Here is a 17,578-nt window from a genome sequence, read left to right as displayed (position 1 = left end):
GTCTCTCCCTCCACCTGCAGCTGACTGTTTCCAGATGTGATTCAGCTCATATTAAGTTTCATTGTTTGATCTGCAGCTCTGTTCTTTCACTGGTCATTAAGTGCTGGATATTATTTACATTTTTTTTCCCCTGAGCACCACACAATTAAAGGTCATGAGTACCCAGTGGTTCTCTTGATTATGGACTTCCTTCTAATTGGTGAGCTATTCAAACTGGTGCAGAGACTGGGTAAAAGGTCAAATGCATCTCCGGCGGTGGCAGCAGAATAAAAAGATGTAGGTTGCTGGAGGAGGGCAGGCTATCATTAATTTCATTATGCTTCACTTCTTTGTCTGTATTGTTACCAGAGGACTGTAAGAACTCAGCTGTTGCTGAGGAGGATTTTAGCTTGGCATATCGCAGATCGCACTAGCACAACTCATCATTGCTCATCTACATGATTTATATGTTTTCTTGTCACAACACGGATAGTTACTGTATCTTTTGAATAACAGTCAATTGTTAGCTTGATTAAATTGCATCCTATGTGCAATTAATGTAATAGTGATGTGGTTCTTTAATCACGTTGTGTCTTAAATAACTTTTTGTTTTAGTTTTATTTTCTTAGGTTTTAAAAAGTACTGAGTGAATGTCTAAGCATCATCTGCAGACCAAGAAAACCTCCAACTCCATGAGTGCTGCTACCATAGAGTGCAGGATTTCAGCGTACTGAGTGAAGTCGTGCTTGCTTATAAGAGCAACACTGGGCCGAACTGTACATGGAGAACATATATTTACTCATGAGAAATGCAGGAGGCTTTTCACTGCCACTTTACACCTTCAGGTGCTAAAACCACCACAAATACCAGGAAGTGTCATAACAGTATATTTGTTTGGTTTTAAATCCTGAAAAAAAAAGACTTTATATCAACAGCATCATCGGCTCTTCGGTGGTATGCTACTGGATTCATTTTCAAATTTTCCTCCCTGCTTAAATGGAAGACTGTAACCTGCATATAAGCTTTTTGATAATAACTCTTGGCAGAGTTAGTAAGTAGTTTTAAAATTAGGAGAGAATTTAAAAACCTACATGAGATAAGATTCAGATAATGTATTTGAGAGTTAGATAAGAAGTAGAGTGAGTCAAGACTAAAAATGTAAATAAGTGAGAGAATGTCAGAGGTTCAGTTTTCACTTTACCATGAAAATTCGAAAATAATTTGACTAAGAAGAAATAATGGCTACAAAATGATCGTGGTATCAAATGTAGGTAAAAGGAGACCTGTGATTTGCTCTAACCTGTACTGAGCAGCCACCTATTGCACTTGGTGATATGGAGCCTTGACAATTTACCCAGAATGCACTTTTTGTACTTTTCTCCAGTAAAATATTAGAAAACAGTCAGTTTCAAATGCATTTTTCATGCCTGATTTTTTTTTTTTCATTTTTCATGTGGATATCACCTTATGAAACTCTCAGGGTTAAAAAAAAAAATGCAGAAAAATGTGTGAATGTGAGTTTGAATGGTGGGCTGTCTCTCCGTGTTAGCCCTGACATAGACTGGGAACCTGTCCAGAGTCTACCCCACCTTTTGCTCAATGGCAGCTGGAATACGCTCCAGCCACCCTGCGACCCTGAATTGGATGGATGGATGGACAGACAGTCATGGACGGGTTTTTGTAGTTTAAAATGAATGCCATTCAATTGTTCTTCTTTTAAAGACTTCACAGAGTCAGCTAAATGGAGCTGAAGTGGTAAATTGTTCTTGAGTCTTGATGCTGCAGATGAAGAGCTCTGTCCATCCTACTCTTCAGGCTTGAATGAAGGACAACTAATAGAGTATATAGTATTTTAATGAATACAGTGAGCAGCAGTGTGTTTAACAATATGATTTTTTTTTTTTTTTTACATTTCACAGGTCTGCTGGTTAACACAGCCGTGCCATCGGTCTGTCCATCAGCTGTCTCATTCTCATTTACATATTTCACATTAATTGTAGTAAATTACCATTTTATTCAAAAAAATACAAATTGATAAAAAATAATGTAGCCTTTGAAAGGTCAGACCAATGATGGAATAAGCATCACTGGTCACATATGGCCAAGTGAATACATAAAATGATAGACGCTGACCCCGGTGAAAATGACACATGATTGATGGTATAGACTCATGTGTTTCTGACACACACAATACTCCTATAAAGAGTCATTCACAAACAGAAATTCAATAATCCTGGTTAGCAGGTGACATCGCTCCTGTTTTCTTCCCATAGCCACAGAACAGCATTAGTATTTTATTTTTTAATAGTTTGGATTATAATATGGCAAAAAAAATGATGCGTTGTTTGGTTTTGTTTTTCTAGGAATATCAAATTGACATCATCTTTGCCCAGACGTGGACCGACAGTCGCCTCAGATACAACAGCACAATGAAAATACTGACTCTGAACAGCAACATGGTTGGACTTATTTGGCTACCTGACACCATCTTCAGAAACTCCAAGACTGCAGATTCTCACTGGATTACAATGCCTAACCAGCTGCTCAGGATATGGAACGATGGGAAGATACTTTATACCTTAAGGTAAAGACAGAACTCAACACAGACATCTGTTCATGTTTTACTGTAATACAACACAGTCAGAAGATATGCAGAATTGTCCCTCAGCGTACCCGGACAAATATGGAGACACAGTCAGAGAGTGTAAGGAACCCTTTAATCCTGCGAATTGACCTGACCCCCAAAGTCCAGTTCAGTGTCCAGACATACCATGCCCTAAAAATCTAGTGCGATCACTAACCACAGACGCTTCTTCACTTGCAAATGCCTCTGTGAAACTCATGCCCCAGTTACATGCATTCAAAGATGAACCTCCCTGTACTTAATCCATACATTCTTCAGTTAATTTTTGTAGCCGCTTATTAAACTTGGGGGTGGAGCATATCCCAGCTGTCCAGATGGGGTACATCCCAGACAGGTTGCCACTTTGCTACAGTGTGTCTACATAAATAGCTCAGGAGGGTAGATCATCTACTAATCGAAAGGTTAGTGGTTTGATGCTCCAATCTGCATGCCAAAGTATCCTTGGGCAGGATAGTGTACCCCAAGTTGCTTTCTGTTATGTGAGTGTTAGCTAGAAAGCACTTTGGTGTAGAAACAAGTGCTTCAATGAATGTGTGTGAATGGGTGATTGAGGCATGTTCTGTTCAGCACTTTGAGTACTCAAGCAGAGTAGAAAAGGACTGTATAAAGCTCAGTCCATTTAGCCCATGCAGGCACAGGGAGAACATGCAAACTCCACACCCAGCCAATTATTAGGCTGCTGCGAGGTGGTGGTACCAACCGCCACCTTTTGAAGTTTTGAACTGAAAACTTTGAAAGGTATTTAGACCGTTACTGCTGGACTTTGTAGAGCAGTTGAAGCATTGAGTCAAAGTGTTCAGGTGCATTTTAAGTCTGGGCTTTTTGCTGGGCAACTCCAGGACAGAGATTCTCATTCTTTTGTGTTCTTTTGCCTCTATGCTTCTCAGCATGGCTTAATTGTATATGCATAAACTTGTATATCCACTAAGTATGCATGAGGTGCCATAAATAGCATATGGCATACCCACATTCTTACGTCTGTCCCCATATTTGCTTATTTCTTAGTTCTGTTTGTTTTAATACTGGACACATAATCATAATTTGGCAATATAGTATTATGTACACAAATAGTTAAAGTATAACATAGTGAACATAGTATAACAATAGATTTACTTGTGCTTATAAATAAAATTTGAAATGTATGTTGTTTCATTCGGCCCCATTTAAGCTTCTGATACATGTGCTCTCTATAAGGGTCTTTGTATTCTCACTGTGCTCATTTATCCTGTAATTTGAGCCAGTTTCAGTGTTTTTAGGTGGGACTGATGTGCCACCAAATATCACTTCCCTCATTACAGGAAGAAATGCTGCAGTGTGGGCTTTATTCTTTCAGTTGTTAAGATAATGTTACTGTTCTTACTGCTAATTTTGCTTGAGTTAGCAGGAAGAGGCGTTAAGTGATCGGATGTTTCATCTTCAGTATGTGATGGCATTTTATTTTATTGCACAGCATGTAACAGCAATGCAAAACAAATGTCCTCTGTCTGCTTTTAACTCCTTGCAAGAACATAAAATTTTCCCCAGTCCAGAAAATTGCCTGCATAAAACCTGCACATTAATCCTCTGCGTAAACGTGGGATTTCTGTAACCCTGTGACATCATTCCTATGGTACATAGCATATCAACATTTTTTTCCATATGATTTTTGTAATTACTTTTCTGGATCTTGATGTTTTCTGTGCTGTGTCACCTTTGAGCCAGCAACATCCATTCATTTCATCTTGTAAGGAAATTTAGCGTCCTTATTTAATAATAAAATGAAGGCAGCACAATTGTCCAAACAGAGCAGTGCAAGAGCAATTAGCCTCTATCTTCAACTATTGTAAGTGCAAATTGGTTGCTTGAGATATAAGACCAATTTACAGAGGCATCTACCCTCGTACCCTCGAGCACTCTTTGTAATTGCAGCACTTCACATTTATAATAAAATGCTCCTTCGCTAATAAGCATCTCTCGACTGTCCTCGGTCTTTTTGTAGCCGCCCTTATGTTTGACATCTTCACATTTTTTAACTGACACTTTCTGTTGAGGCAACTGTATTGCCAAGTATTCCACACGTAGTGTCTTTAAAGGCTATCAGACTTTTTTTATTCACACAGAGTAGTAAATCCAACAAAGAAGTAGCTGCATTTCGGTGTCCAAGTCAAGCCATAAACAAAGATTGGTCCTCATGAAGCTTTATTCAGAAGCGTGCAAACTTTGAGGAGTAATATCCGCTGATGGCATGAGAGAAGGCTATGAAATGTCATTTGGTATTAATTGTGCACTGGCTTGGCTGGAGTAAACAGAGATGACATTTTGTGATATCCATGCCTCTCCCACATGCATCGTATTGTCCCAGTTCCATGCCTTAATGAGGCTGAAAGATCATACCAGAGTCACTCTGCAAAGATCCTTCTCTCTGCTGTTCTTCGCTTTTTACCGTCTTTTTGTTAATGTGACACATGTAATCTACACGTACAGAGCATTCCTTTTATACTTCACTGTAACTAAATTGGGAAAGCCATTTTGGAATAATCAATATAATCCTTTAAGATTTTTTCTCCTTATTTTAATGGTTGATTACTCAGTCACATGGTTTGATGTGTGAACAGAACCAATTCCATTATGTAAAAAGAGGTCAAGGCATCCTGATCACTTCCTGTAGCCTCTTTTTTCAGTGAAATAAGAAATGCCATTTGCTCTTTTTGGTTTTGTCTTTTTTTTTAATTATTATTTTAATTATATCTCAGTACAGCTTTACCCCTTTCTATTATTAATTATATTATTATTTTATGTCAAAGTGCATACAATCACATAGACCTGGGGAGAGGGATACAGCAACCTAAATGACTGTCTTTTGAGTTTTATAAATCCATTGAAGGACAATAAAGGCTGTCACAAGTGCACAGTCAGCCAGAGAAAGCCATGAAAACTGTATAAAACTATGCACATTCACCTTGTGTCACTAAAAAAGATCATGTCCTGTCATGTGTGGCAGTGGGACATTTAGAACATGGAACATGGAGTAGAGTTACAGTGGGGCAAAAAAGTATTTAGTCAGCCACCGATTGTGCAAGTTCCCCCACTTAAAATGATGACAGAGGTCAGTAATTTGCACCAGAGGTACACTTCAACTGTGAGAGACAGAATGTGAAAAAAAAATCCATGAATTCACATGGTAGGATTTGTAAAGAATTTATTCGTAAATCAGGGTGGAAAATAAGTATTTGGTCACCTCAAACAAGGAAAATCTCTGGGTCTCACAGACCTGTAACGTCTTCTGTAAGAAGCTTTTCTGTCCCCCACTCGTTACCTGTATGAATGGCACCTGTTTGAACTCATCATCTGTATAAAAGACACCTGTCCACAGCCTCAAACAGTCAGACTCCAAACTCCGCCATGGCCAAGACCAAAGAGCTTTCGAAGGACACCAGGAAAAGTATTGTAGACCTGCACCAGACTGGGAAGAGTGAATCTACAATAGGCAAGCAGCTTGGTGTGAAAAAATCAACTGTGGGAGCAATCATCAGAAAATGGAAGACATACAAGACCACTGATAATCTCCCTCGATCTGGGGCTCCACGCAAGATCTCATCCCGTGGGGTCAAAATGATCATGAGAACGGTGAGCAAAGATCCCAGAACCACACGGGGGGACCTGGTGAATGACCTGCAGAGAGCTGGGACCAAAGTAACAAAGGTCACCATCAGTAACACACTACAACGGCAGGGAATCAAATCCCGCAGTGCCAGACGTGGCTCCGTAAGAAGCATTTGAAAGTCCTGGAGTGGCCTAGCCAGTCTCCAGACCTCAACCCCATAGAAAATCTGTGGCGGGAGTTGAAAGTCTGTGTTGCTCGGCGACAGCCCCAAAACATCGCTGCTCTCGAGAAGATCTGCATGGAGGAATGGGCCAAAATACCAGCTACTGTGTGTGCAAACCTGGTAAAGACCTATAGTAAACGTTTGACCTCTGTTATTGCCAACAAAGGTTATGTTACAAAGTATTGAGTTGTATTTTTGTTATTGACCAAATACTTATTTTCCACCCTGATTTACCAATAAATTCTTTACAAATCCTACCATGTGGATTCATGAATTTTTTTTTTCACATTCTGTCTCTCACAGTTGAAGTGTACCTCTGGTGCAAATTACTGACCTCTGTCATCATTTTAGGTGGGGGAACTTGCACAATCGGTGGCTGACTAAATACTTTTTTGCCCCACTGTAGATGGACTATTCTCAGAGAGATATCTCAGTCCTGAGCAGTTATTGTGCTACTGCCCATTAATCTGGAATGGGCAGTAACAGTGAGCAGTACAATGAGAAAGATTATTCATAAATGAAGAACATCCAAGGCAGTGGATGTCGCAGTAAATTCACTCCAAGGTCAGACCGTGAAATCCTCGGAAACTGGAGGAAAAAAAAGTGCTACATCTCAGACTCTACAGGCTTCGGTTAACACGTTAAATGTAAACGTTCATTACAGTACAATTCGAAAAAGACTGAACAAGTATGGTTTGTTTGAAAGGAGGCAGGAGAAGTCTCTTTTGTCTAAAAAGAACGTGGCACCACAGCAAGGTTTGGAAAAACTTCTGGCACAACGTCCTTTGGACAGAGGAGACCAAAACAGGGATGTCCTTCCAGAACACACAAACCAAAACAGCGCATTAGCACTGACACCTCGTACCAACTGTCAGCACGGTGGTGGAGGGCTGATGATAGGGGCTTGGTTTTATAATTTACATTTTAAAATTTGCCTCCACTAATACACATTGACTGGTGAAAGGAATATAATGTTTCGTCTATTGTATCGGCTGTCTACCCTGAAACAGTGACCTTTGCCCCAAAGGTGAACAGACAAAATGACAGATTAACGAGTCCAGAGTGGCATCTTCAGATGTTATTCAGTCTCAGTTGCAATCACAGAATTTCCAAGTTTTTCATTGTAAAGTAACTTAAAGAATTAATGACTGAAATACGTCAGCGAGTTCAACAGCAAAACAGAGTTAGAGCTTCGCTTCCAGGATATGAAACGCATAAGTGAGATGTGGGCTAACCTGCTGACCGAAAATAAGAAACGGGCCAACAAGAGTTTACCCGCCAAGTACAAAGTCTTGCTAGGAGATTGAATACTTATTTCACTCAATGACATGCAAATTAATATGCAACTTTTATAATATTTGTTTTTGTTTGATTTTAGTTTTTTGTTTGTCTTTCAAACTAGAAGAGTCTGTTTGTTTCTTTGTAAGTGAGCAAACTTAGCGATTCAGCCCTGGATCAAATAATAATTTTGGCTATTCTAAATTTCTAATTTATATTACTGGGCTTAATCTGAAGCCAGCAATATGCAGGCAAAAGAGCAAATAAAATTAAAAAACACCCCCAAAACAAACAGTGCAATCAGACTCCCAGAGGCACAGGCTGAAGCAAGAGTTTAAGGAATGGACAACATTGACACAGAAGGAAAATCTGAAGATCTGTTTTAACAAAGCTGGAAAGCTTAACTGCAAAGAGTAACGAGGCATTCAGCTTGTATAGCTGAACAAGGTGGGCCAGAAACCTCATAGGAAACTAAACCAAACTGGAAGTAAAATCCAATAAAATACATAACATGAAGTGCTCTATATGCTTGAGTCTAAAAAGGATTTGAGCACATTTTTGAGATTTTGTAAATCATTAAATGAGTATGTGAAGAAACAAAATACTTTCTCTCTTCTTTCACTTTCTATCAAGTCAACCCTCAGTATTAACATTATGTTACACAGATGTTTTGTTTCATGGCCAATGTTTTCTTTGGGTAGAAATGACCATGGAAGGGCATAAAGAAGCATTTTACAGGGGTTACAAAGGACAAGCTGAAACTGAAATGGAAGAGTAGCTTCTTTGCCCGAGTGTGCAGTAGCTTTGTGATTTAGACGTTTCTCACACTTGAAGCTGCATCACACTAGCTGATTATCATACTTGAATCCCTAATATGTAGCTGCGAGGACGCTTTTATAGCTAAATGATTGTTCCTCCTTTCACATTCCACCGATTCCATCGAGATCATACTTTGAAAACCTGAATATGAATTTACACCATCTGGAGCAAAGCAGAAGAGGTTCATTACAAGAAAATCTTGTTCTCTTTGCAGGTTGACCATAAACGCAGAGTGCCAGCTGCAGCTGCACAACTTTCCAATGGATGAACATTCATGTCCGCTCATCTTCTCCAGCTGTGAGTACGCTGTGTTCAGTGCAGTGTTCATCTTCTCCTGTATCTTCCATGTTTATGAGAAGTACAGGATGTATTTTACTCCTCTGCATTTTCAAATTATGTGCATTGTTTCACCATGAGCAGAGCTATACGGGTCACACAGGATCCATATGATCCTGCTTTGTATACTGGGATATATTAACATGTGTTAATACATAAATTGAACAAACACGGAGAACAATTAAGACCAAAAATGACCTAGGTATAACAAAGACTTTTACATGTCTGCATCCAGTGGCCTATTGCGTTAAATCTTCCTGTACATATCATGTTTCCAAAAAGCAGTTGTTCTGTTCAGTTAGTAGTTTTGTTTTGGGCATTTATTTCTTACAGTTAATGTAAAGGATGTAGTATACTTCAAGGAAGAACCATAAAACCACCAAACGATTAGTTTGGTAGTTCGAACCTTGGCAGCTCCAGTCTATATGCCAAAGTATCGTTGGGTAAGAAACTGAATTCAATGATGTTTTCATTGAATTGTGAGTATTAGATAAAAAGCACTTAGGTGTAGGAAAAAGAGCTTGTGTGGATGGGTAAGTGAGGCAAGTTGTATAAAGTGTTTTGAGAGGCATTATATAAGAACCAGAATGTGGGAACATTCCTGACTCTACAAAGGCTTTAAAACTTTGGCAGAGCAGATGCGTTCGTCCACCTGGAAAAACTGTATTAACTGATTACTCTATGTGTGTGAAAGAGAGTATGAAGACCCATATCACATGTCCCAGAATTGTTGTGCTGTTGTCCAAATGGTTACCACAACTCTTTAATTTAATTAGGTATTTCTGAGAGGCAGCAGGTTTTATCCTCCGCTTTTCATTTCAGTGTGGTTATAAGTAGTCATGGCAACATTTGAGCAACATCTCTTTGGGTAAGCTCATACAGAAGTGCCTGGACATTTTAAAGAAAATAAGCATGCCATAAAGCAGGGGTCAGCAACCTTTAACACTCAAAGAGCCATTTGCACCTGGTTTCCACGCAAAAGAAAACACTGAGCCGCAAATACTTTTTGACATCTAAAATCAAGATAACACTGTATATATTGTTTTTTACCTTTATGCTTTGTGTGAACAACTAAGGTGTGTTGCTTATGAAATCCATGAAGTGCTACAGAGAAAATTACATTTTATTTATGTAATTAACACATTTTGAACTCTTAAAGAAATATAACAAAAGGAAAGACACCCAGCTGAACTAAAACGATCCATGTAGCAAATAAAAACTGTTGTGAGCCGCCACCCTTATATCGCCTTTGGGCTTTTGGAGCCTTGACCTGGCTTTTAAAAAATAATTGGGAAAAAAGCACTCTTCTGCTGAAAAAAGAAAAATAGATATTTGCAAAATTCTGCCTAAATATGTATTTTACCTGGTTAATGTGTGTGGCGGGGCGTGGTCTAGGAGGACGTACCTGAGCGGCACCCGCAATCACGTCTTTTATGATGTTTTGGGCCTTTTTAAAACAGTGGGCATTGTGTAGAACTTCCAGTGTGGGGAGAGGGCAGCCAGTGATCTTTTGGGCGGTGTTAATGATCCCTTGGAGTGCTTTCCTCTGAGCCCCTGTACAGCTAGTGTACCAAATACATATGCAGTAAGTTAGAACACTCTCAATGGTGGCTCTGTAGAAGGACACCAGCAGTTTCTGTGTGATGTTATTCCTCCTGAGAATTCTCAGGAAGTACAGTCTCTGTTGGGCCTTTTTCAGCAGCTCGGAGGTGTTCACACTCCAGGAAAGGTTCTCCTCTATATTGACTCCCAGGAAGCGGAAGCTTGCCACCCTTTCTACACAGTCCCCATTTATGAATAGTGGTTGGATCTCTGCCTTTTTCCTTCTATAATCTATTATGAGTTCTTTGGTTTTTGAAGTGTTGAGGAGGAGGTTATTGGCCTTACACCATGACGTCAGCTGCTTCACCTCGTCTCTGTACGTAGACTCGTCTCCCTTGGAAATGAGCCCCACCACTGTGGTGTCGTCTGCAAATTTCACAAAGATGTTGCTGTGGTGGCGAGGAGTGCAGTCGTGTGTGTAGAGAGAGTAGAGCAGTGGACTGAGCACACAGCCCTGGGGTGAGCCAGTGCTGAGACTCAGGGCTGAGGATGTGTGATGGCCAACTCTGACTCTCTGTCTACGGCCCGAGAGGAAGCTGTTGATCCACATTAGTTAAAGTTAAAAAAGATCTAAAATAAATAAAATACACTTCAGCTAAATACTTCTAATTTATTTTCCCCAAGCCACGCGGAGCCGCACTATACGGACTAAAGAGCCGTAGGTTGCCGACCCCTGCCATAAAGCATGGCAGGGCCAAAAATAACAGTTCATCCAAGATTCCATTTGAGGCTGGCTTAAAAGTGAGCAAGTCACCATACACAACAGTTTATGAACATAGCTAACCAGTGTTAGCTGATTATTTAGCATAATTTAGTAATTTCTGTCCTCAAAATACTAAAACCGATGCTTTGAAACTGGCAGCCAGAGGGGATGTCACAGTGGCTACATCTATATTTTATTACAGTCTGTGCTTGTGTGTTTTTTGGTGGCTTTTAAACATCTGTTACTTGTAGCAGATCACCCAGTACAGATGTTACGGTCTAGTTTTATACTTCTAGTCATTGGCCACTTGTTTTGTCCACAGGCCAAACTGAAGGATCTTTAAACATTACCGCTTTCACCAGACTAGCATGCCTCAGCTAACAATTACAGCTTCACAAGGATATCATCAGATGGAACAATGATATGATGCTGTGGATGTTTACATCGCAGTTTCCGTCTTGATTTCAGGCTCGCTCCTCCCTTACCATCCAGTAAACCTGGCTCACAGTGAATGTAGAAACGTGTCTAACTTGAAGCTTGAGGTGTCTGTGATGTGTTATTTGCAGTGGACCTTCAGTGGCCTCTCAAATTAGAGGATTGAATTGGTGTGATGAGACCTTGCGCCCTGTGTTGCCTATTAGGGTTTAAAATATTCTCGCCGATCTGTCTCGACTGTGGACCCATCCTGCTGTGATCCAATAAACCCACTTTCTTACCAACTGACATTACGCTGGTTTCCATGACGATGTGTCAGTTTTAAGATTAGATTAAGTCAGATTTGCTTATTTTAAAAGCCATCATGCCTCTGGAGGATTAGAATAATCAACACGGCACATGATTCAATGCAGTGCACACAGATGAAGAGAGCAGGATATAGATTCTGTAGCTATTCAGCAAATGAGAAGCAGAAAACATGCAAGGGGTTTCCTCTGATGTCAAGTTTAATCCTAAACTTAAATGTAAACTTCACAGATGTTTTACGGAATGTTTTATAGTCTTTCAACTCGTTGTTCTGATTTTTGTTCAGACCCATCAGCAACCTTTTTTCCAAGCACTCAGGAGGCTGACTTCCTGCTCTTTACAGCCTGTGGAAACAGACAGCAGACACACAGTGAGGAAGTAAATAGTGAGCACAGGGAAGGGCAGGTGTAATACCTGTTGGCTGGAAACACAAACTTAACATAACTTTTGTCATAATATTTTGATGTACCTTCATATTTTTAGGGAGTTTGATAGCACCCCATCTAACATATTTTTTAGCTGCTCTTTGTAACTAAATTGTTCAGTAACATCAGGCTGTCATCATCCTTAATTTGAACTTTATGTACATCCATAAATCAGTGCTTTCTGGCTGAATTAAGGGTGATGGAGACAGTTTTTGAATTTAAGCTTTCTTACTATTTGTTTAAGCAAAAACAGCCCAGTGTATGTTTCTGTTACCCACCCATGTGAGGAGGAATACAGCTTATAACTTATTTTAAGCAGGTGTGGTTTACCCGTCTGTGTTATGAAAGTTACTTACTCTAAAGTAAGAAAGGTTAGAATGTGAAACTGTTCATTAATGTTAATGCATAAAGCTGAGCTAAAGACCTAAAGACCTTTTTGACCTGACTTTTATTAGAATTAATATTAATTCTGCTCACACTTTTTACCTTTTTTAAATTACTTATTGTACTTTTTAATCTTCTCAATTATTGTTCTTTTAATTTTTTTTATTTGTGTGTGTGTGTGTGTGTGTGTGTGTGTGTGTGTGTGTGTGTGTGTGTGTGTGTGTGTGCGCGCGCGACTATGCTAGGGGCTGTTTTGCATATGTTGTTCTGTAAAGTACTTTGAGCTGCAAAGCTGTATAAAGAGTACTATCTCATAGACACGTGCTGGATTGATTGAAGTTATGCATTCTTATCACACTAAAACTTTGTATCCAAAAATATTGTTTTCATTTATTTTATTCATGTTTTGAATGTTTCTGGTTTGTGCAATATATCAACTATATATAATAGTTTTATTTTCATTAATTACTGAAATAAAGACCCTACACAATTACTGTAGGGTCTTGGTCTTACAATATAAAGCACCTTGAAAGAACTGTTGTTGTGATTTGGCATTATACAAATAAAACTGAATTGAATTTATTAGGTGAGAAAGTTATCAGAGAAAACTGCTCATCAACCTTAAAGTCACCATTAACTTCCTCCATTTGTTTAGTCTCACACTTTTTTCCTAAGAGTTTGTTTTATTGTCCTTTTTTAGTTGACTTCCAAAATCATGTCCATAAGGAGCTTACACATCCGGCGAATGTACTTATTAGAAACTAGTGTTCACTCTTATTCTGTTGTTATTCTGTTTTTGGTCATTGCCATGCTTTTAACCACTGCACTCTGTTTACCAGCTATTTGATAAATGTGTCTGTAGATCATTACTCTCCAAAAAAGAATTTATCACTCGGTTCTTCTCCATGTTTTTGTGAGAAATTAACATTTTGGAGGGAATATTGTAACTCCTGGTAATAAAAACTGTTTACTGAGGATATTACATGTTTTCAGATGAGTCCTTCATTTCCAGGTCATTACTGAGAGCTATCCAATTTCCTGCAGTTTTAAATGAGTAGTGTTATTGTATGATCCTGATAATCTCTTTTTCACTGGATTTCCTGCAGAAATGATCACGCAAAGCTACTGACCTATTTTTCTCCTTTGGGAACCTGTGAAACAGCCAGATGCTTCAGGTGCAGCTACTGTGGCTTCATTACAACAGAATTAAACAGAAAAAACAATACCAATGACAAACCTCATTCGTCATTGTCAGCTAATCAGCTTTATAGATCTGCACACTTGCAATTTTACACCAGAGCTCGGGGAAAAATCAATTGTAGAAGAGACTGAGATACCAGCTCCAATTGCAGCAGATGCAAAAACCACAACACTGCACTTTCAGTCAGGAGCATGGGCTGTATATAGAAAAAATATACAATCTCTGGTAGAGCTGGGCGATATGAGATTTTTTCATATCACGATATGTTTTTTTCATTTCAGGCGATAACGATATCTATCACGATATAAGCCAAATAACTATATTTGTAAGATTTAAATGTGCCGTTGCTCACAAGTAAAATGTGAAATAATCAGCAGCTTGTTTTTATTTAAATATTTATTTCCCATAATAAGTTCAACAGGGTAGATGTACTTAAGGAACATGAGACTTTTTCAGATAGATAAAGGCAAATATTGCAAACTACACAAAAGGCAGCCGCTAAAGCGTTTAAGTTTCAAAATAGAACAAACGAAACAGACTAAATTGTCAATTCCACTTAGAAACAAAATATTAATTCTAAAAATAAATCTTAGTTTGTTTTACAGAAGAACAGACAAAACTGACTAACCTTTGTCAATATCAAATAAACTGAGAACTAAAAGGAAATTCTCGATCTCTCCTTGTTGTATAGCTGAGCTTTTCAAACAGTTGTAACAGTTACTTTAGTCTGACAAAAGCCGAATGACGAATTAGCGCTTCCAGTCAGAGACTGAGGCTACGTCCACACGTACACGGGTATTTTTGAAAACGGAGATTTTCCGTTTTCGTTTTAAAAAATAATCCCGTCCACACATAAAGGCAGAAATGAAGGAAAACGCTGCTATGAACATGCCAAAGCAGCAGGTGGCGCTAGATTCCTAACCGTGCAGAAATGTTGGCCAATCAGAAGTCTAGAAGCCTCGGTGGGAAAAAGTAAACAAAGCTGCGGCATAGAAGCAGAACAGAGTCGTATGTGTGGACGGACAGTAACTGTGTGTATATGTAAGCATTTAAACACTGCAGAGAGTAGAATTAACAATAACAGTATTGTAGAAATTCATTTCACCGAAACAATAACGTGGCGCACAGTGTGACGCATGCACCAGTTTATTGTATTTCCAGACTTGCTTTCGGCACAATTTACAGTGCACGCTACTGTTTTTTGTCAGACTTGAAATAGCCGAAATACCTTCACACTACGGAACTTCTATGGCTCTTCCGTTCGACAATCTCTCCGGCATTGGAACCATCATCTGTTTTCTCTTCTGTAACCTTCGGTCACGCTCGGTTGATTTTTCTAGTCGGCACACTCATTTCCTCCATTACGCGCTGGCTCCATTACCCGCTGGCTGCTTCCCAAACAAACACACGTGCGGCTTGGCACTTGTGCTGTACGTAACAAGTCACGCGACGTGACGCTGCGGCTGTGATTGGTTCGGCTCTGCGCTACTTAATTTGGATTGGCTGATCTTTTTTTTTTTTTTTTTTTTTTAAGAGGACAAGAGCGACGAGGTCTATCGCGATAGCTTAATTTCTCTATCGAGTAAAAGTTATATCGCGATACATATCGTTATCGTTCTATCGCCCAGCTCTAATCTCTGGTAAGGAGCATGACACTTTTACAAATAGGAGTCCTCACTCCCATGTCAAATTTCTAGCATTTTAAAGACAAAATTCCCTCACTGATACTTTTAAATACTAATACTTTGATGGTTTTGTTTATTATTTTTAATAAAGTTCTTTTTCTTAAAGACCAAACCAATATTTTAACAGATTTCCAAAAAGGAATTCAAATAAATATTTCCATGTAAACCTGGAAATGATTCAGAAAATTTGGAGACATTGCTCTTGAACTGGTAACCACCACCAAAATGTCTCCAACCTGACCAAAAGAAGTAACTCTGCGTTCTTTAGGCACCTGTGTAAAGAGCAGCAGTTCTCTGCCTTGTCAATGTCAGAGGTCAGAGGAGAGATGGAGAAAGGCCAGATTGCTGGATTACAGCAGCATCCCACACTGGGTTACACTGCTGTCGGCTAAGAACAGGAAACTGAGCTTACAGTTTACATGGGTGCATTAAAAATTGGAAACATTTTGCTTGGTCTGATGAGTCTCGATTTCTTCTACTGTCAGTAGAGTCCGAATTTGGTGTAAACATCATGAAAGCATTCGCTCTACCTTGTGTCCAAGGTTCTGGCTGCTGCTCGTGTATCAACTGAGCATCATATAAACACACAGCCTGACTGACTATTGTTGCTGACCGTATCCATCCTTTTATGACCCCAGTGTACCATCTTCTGATGGCTGCTTCCAGCAAGATAACACACCGTGTTGCAAAGCTCAAATCATCTCAGACTGGTTTCTTGAACGTAGCAGTGACTGAATGACTGTACCCACACTCACAGCCTCCACAGTCATCACAGAAGATTCACATCATACACGTGCAGTCGACAAATCTGCAGCAACTGTGTGATGACAAGAGGGCCAACCCGCTACTAGCAAGGTGTACCGATTAACAGTGTTGGGAAGGTTAGTTTTAAAATGTATTCCACTACAGATTACAAAATACATGCCCCAAAATATATTTTGTAACGTATTCCGTTACGTTACTCAATGAGAGTAACGTATTCTGAATACTTTGGATTACTTAATATATTATCATGCTTTTTACAACTACATGAATGTACTATTGCTGTGTGGTTTCTTACTATTGCTGAAGGTCTGCGGCTCCGAACCGTGGTAAAGGGACCTCTGGCTAATACGTTGGGTTCGTGTTGGGCTCGAAGCCGAAAACTAGCTTTACCTTGTTGTCTGGGTCAACTTTGCTTGCGAGAGACAGAGAGAGGCTTTGAAAGGCTGCTCCAATGGAACTTGTTGTTTTTGGAGGAAAACACGAACACAGTGTACAGTCGAGTCTTAATAGCTTACTTACAACTGGGCTTGTCAGGCACTCTTCTTGGCTGCTGTGATTATTATTATATTTACATGCTTCCAGCTCCCATTTCTGCTCAATGACAACTCTACTTTTCCACTCTCCCTTTTCCCCCTCCTCGTGCTCACAGACACATAACGTGTATGGCAGTCCATTCTCCCTGCAGCATGGACTACACTGCCCATGAGGCTACATTCTTTAGGGCTATGCCTGTAGCATTCTGCCTATCCGGTTGTTCAGTCTGACGTCACTAGCTGTGTCTGGGTCTAAACTCCGCTGCAGGTCCATATATCAAACGATCACTATGGCATTACTGAGAGTTGAAAAACTGTCTAAAGTCTTTCATCTTTAATAAAATTATCAGCGTTCTGCTCTACCAGGTGTAACAATTGAGTTTAACATCCAGGCATCCATGAAAACGGAATTTATGACATTTAACGGAGTTAGAAGTTAGCAGGGAGTTAGCTCGCTAACTTCTATCTAAATACAATATAGCATGTCCTGACTGCAGGGTTTTGGAAACAAATTAAAACGTACAGCTCTGTTATCACTTCCAGCATAAATAAAAGTTAACGTGAGTGTTCTCGGTGGTCAGAAACAAATGTAATCGCATGGCAGAATGCTGTAAAAGGACCAAACTTCAGCTAGGAGAACAACTGAGATAATCCATCCACAATACGAGGTTAGTCAT

At 39.5% G+C, this 17,578-nt stretch overlaps 1 protein-coding gene and 1 long non-coding RNA gene across 6 annotated transcripts in view; one reads left to right on the top strand and one right to left on the bottom strand.

The window, feature by feature from the left end:
• Nucleotides 1–17,578, top strand: part of gabrg3 (gamma-aminobutyric acid type A receptor subunit gamma3) — a 91,132-nt gene that overhangs the window by 55,321 nt on the left and 18,233 nt on the right. For all 4 annotated transcript variants that reach the window (XM_076880346.1, XM_076880347.1, XM_004552806.2 and 1 more), the window contains 2 exons: nucleotides 2,343–2,563; nucleotides 8,741–8,823. In XM_076880346.1, coding sequence (XP_076736461.1) covers nucleotides 2,343–2,563; nucleotides 8,741–8,823 — 304 coding nt within the window. The remainder of the gene's footprint in view (nucleotides 1–2,342; nucleotides 2,564–8,740; nucleotides 8,824–17,578) is intronic.
• LOC143415025 (uncharacterized) lies at nucleotides 12,093–17,304 on the bottom strand. Of its 2 annotated transcripts, none has more exons than XR_013095630.1 (3): nucleotides 16,888–17,304; nucleotides 16,664–16,780; nucleotides 12,093–12,252 (listed from the first exon to the last, which is right to left on the bottom strand). It is a non-coding gene; the product is annotated as an uncharacterized LOC143415025 (long non-coding RNA). The 2 variants fall into 2 exon arrangements; XR_013095631.1 differs by having other exon boundaries at nucleotides 16,664–16,775.

The sequence above is a fragment of the Maylandia zebra genome, linkage group LG23, assembly GCF_041146795.1.
Source record: "Maylandia zebra isolate NMK-2024a linkage group LG23, Mzebra_GT3a, whole genome shotgun sequence".
In the NCBI taxonomy this organism is placed as follows: domain Eukaryota; kingdom Metazoa; phylum Chordata; class Actinopteri; order Cichliformes; family Cichlidae; genus Maylandia; species Maylandia zebra.
Note: the sequence above shows the minus strand (reverse complement) of the source record. Positions and strands in the feature narration are given on the sequence as shown.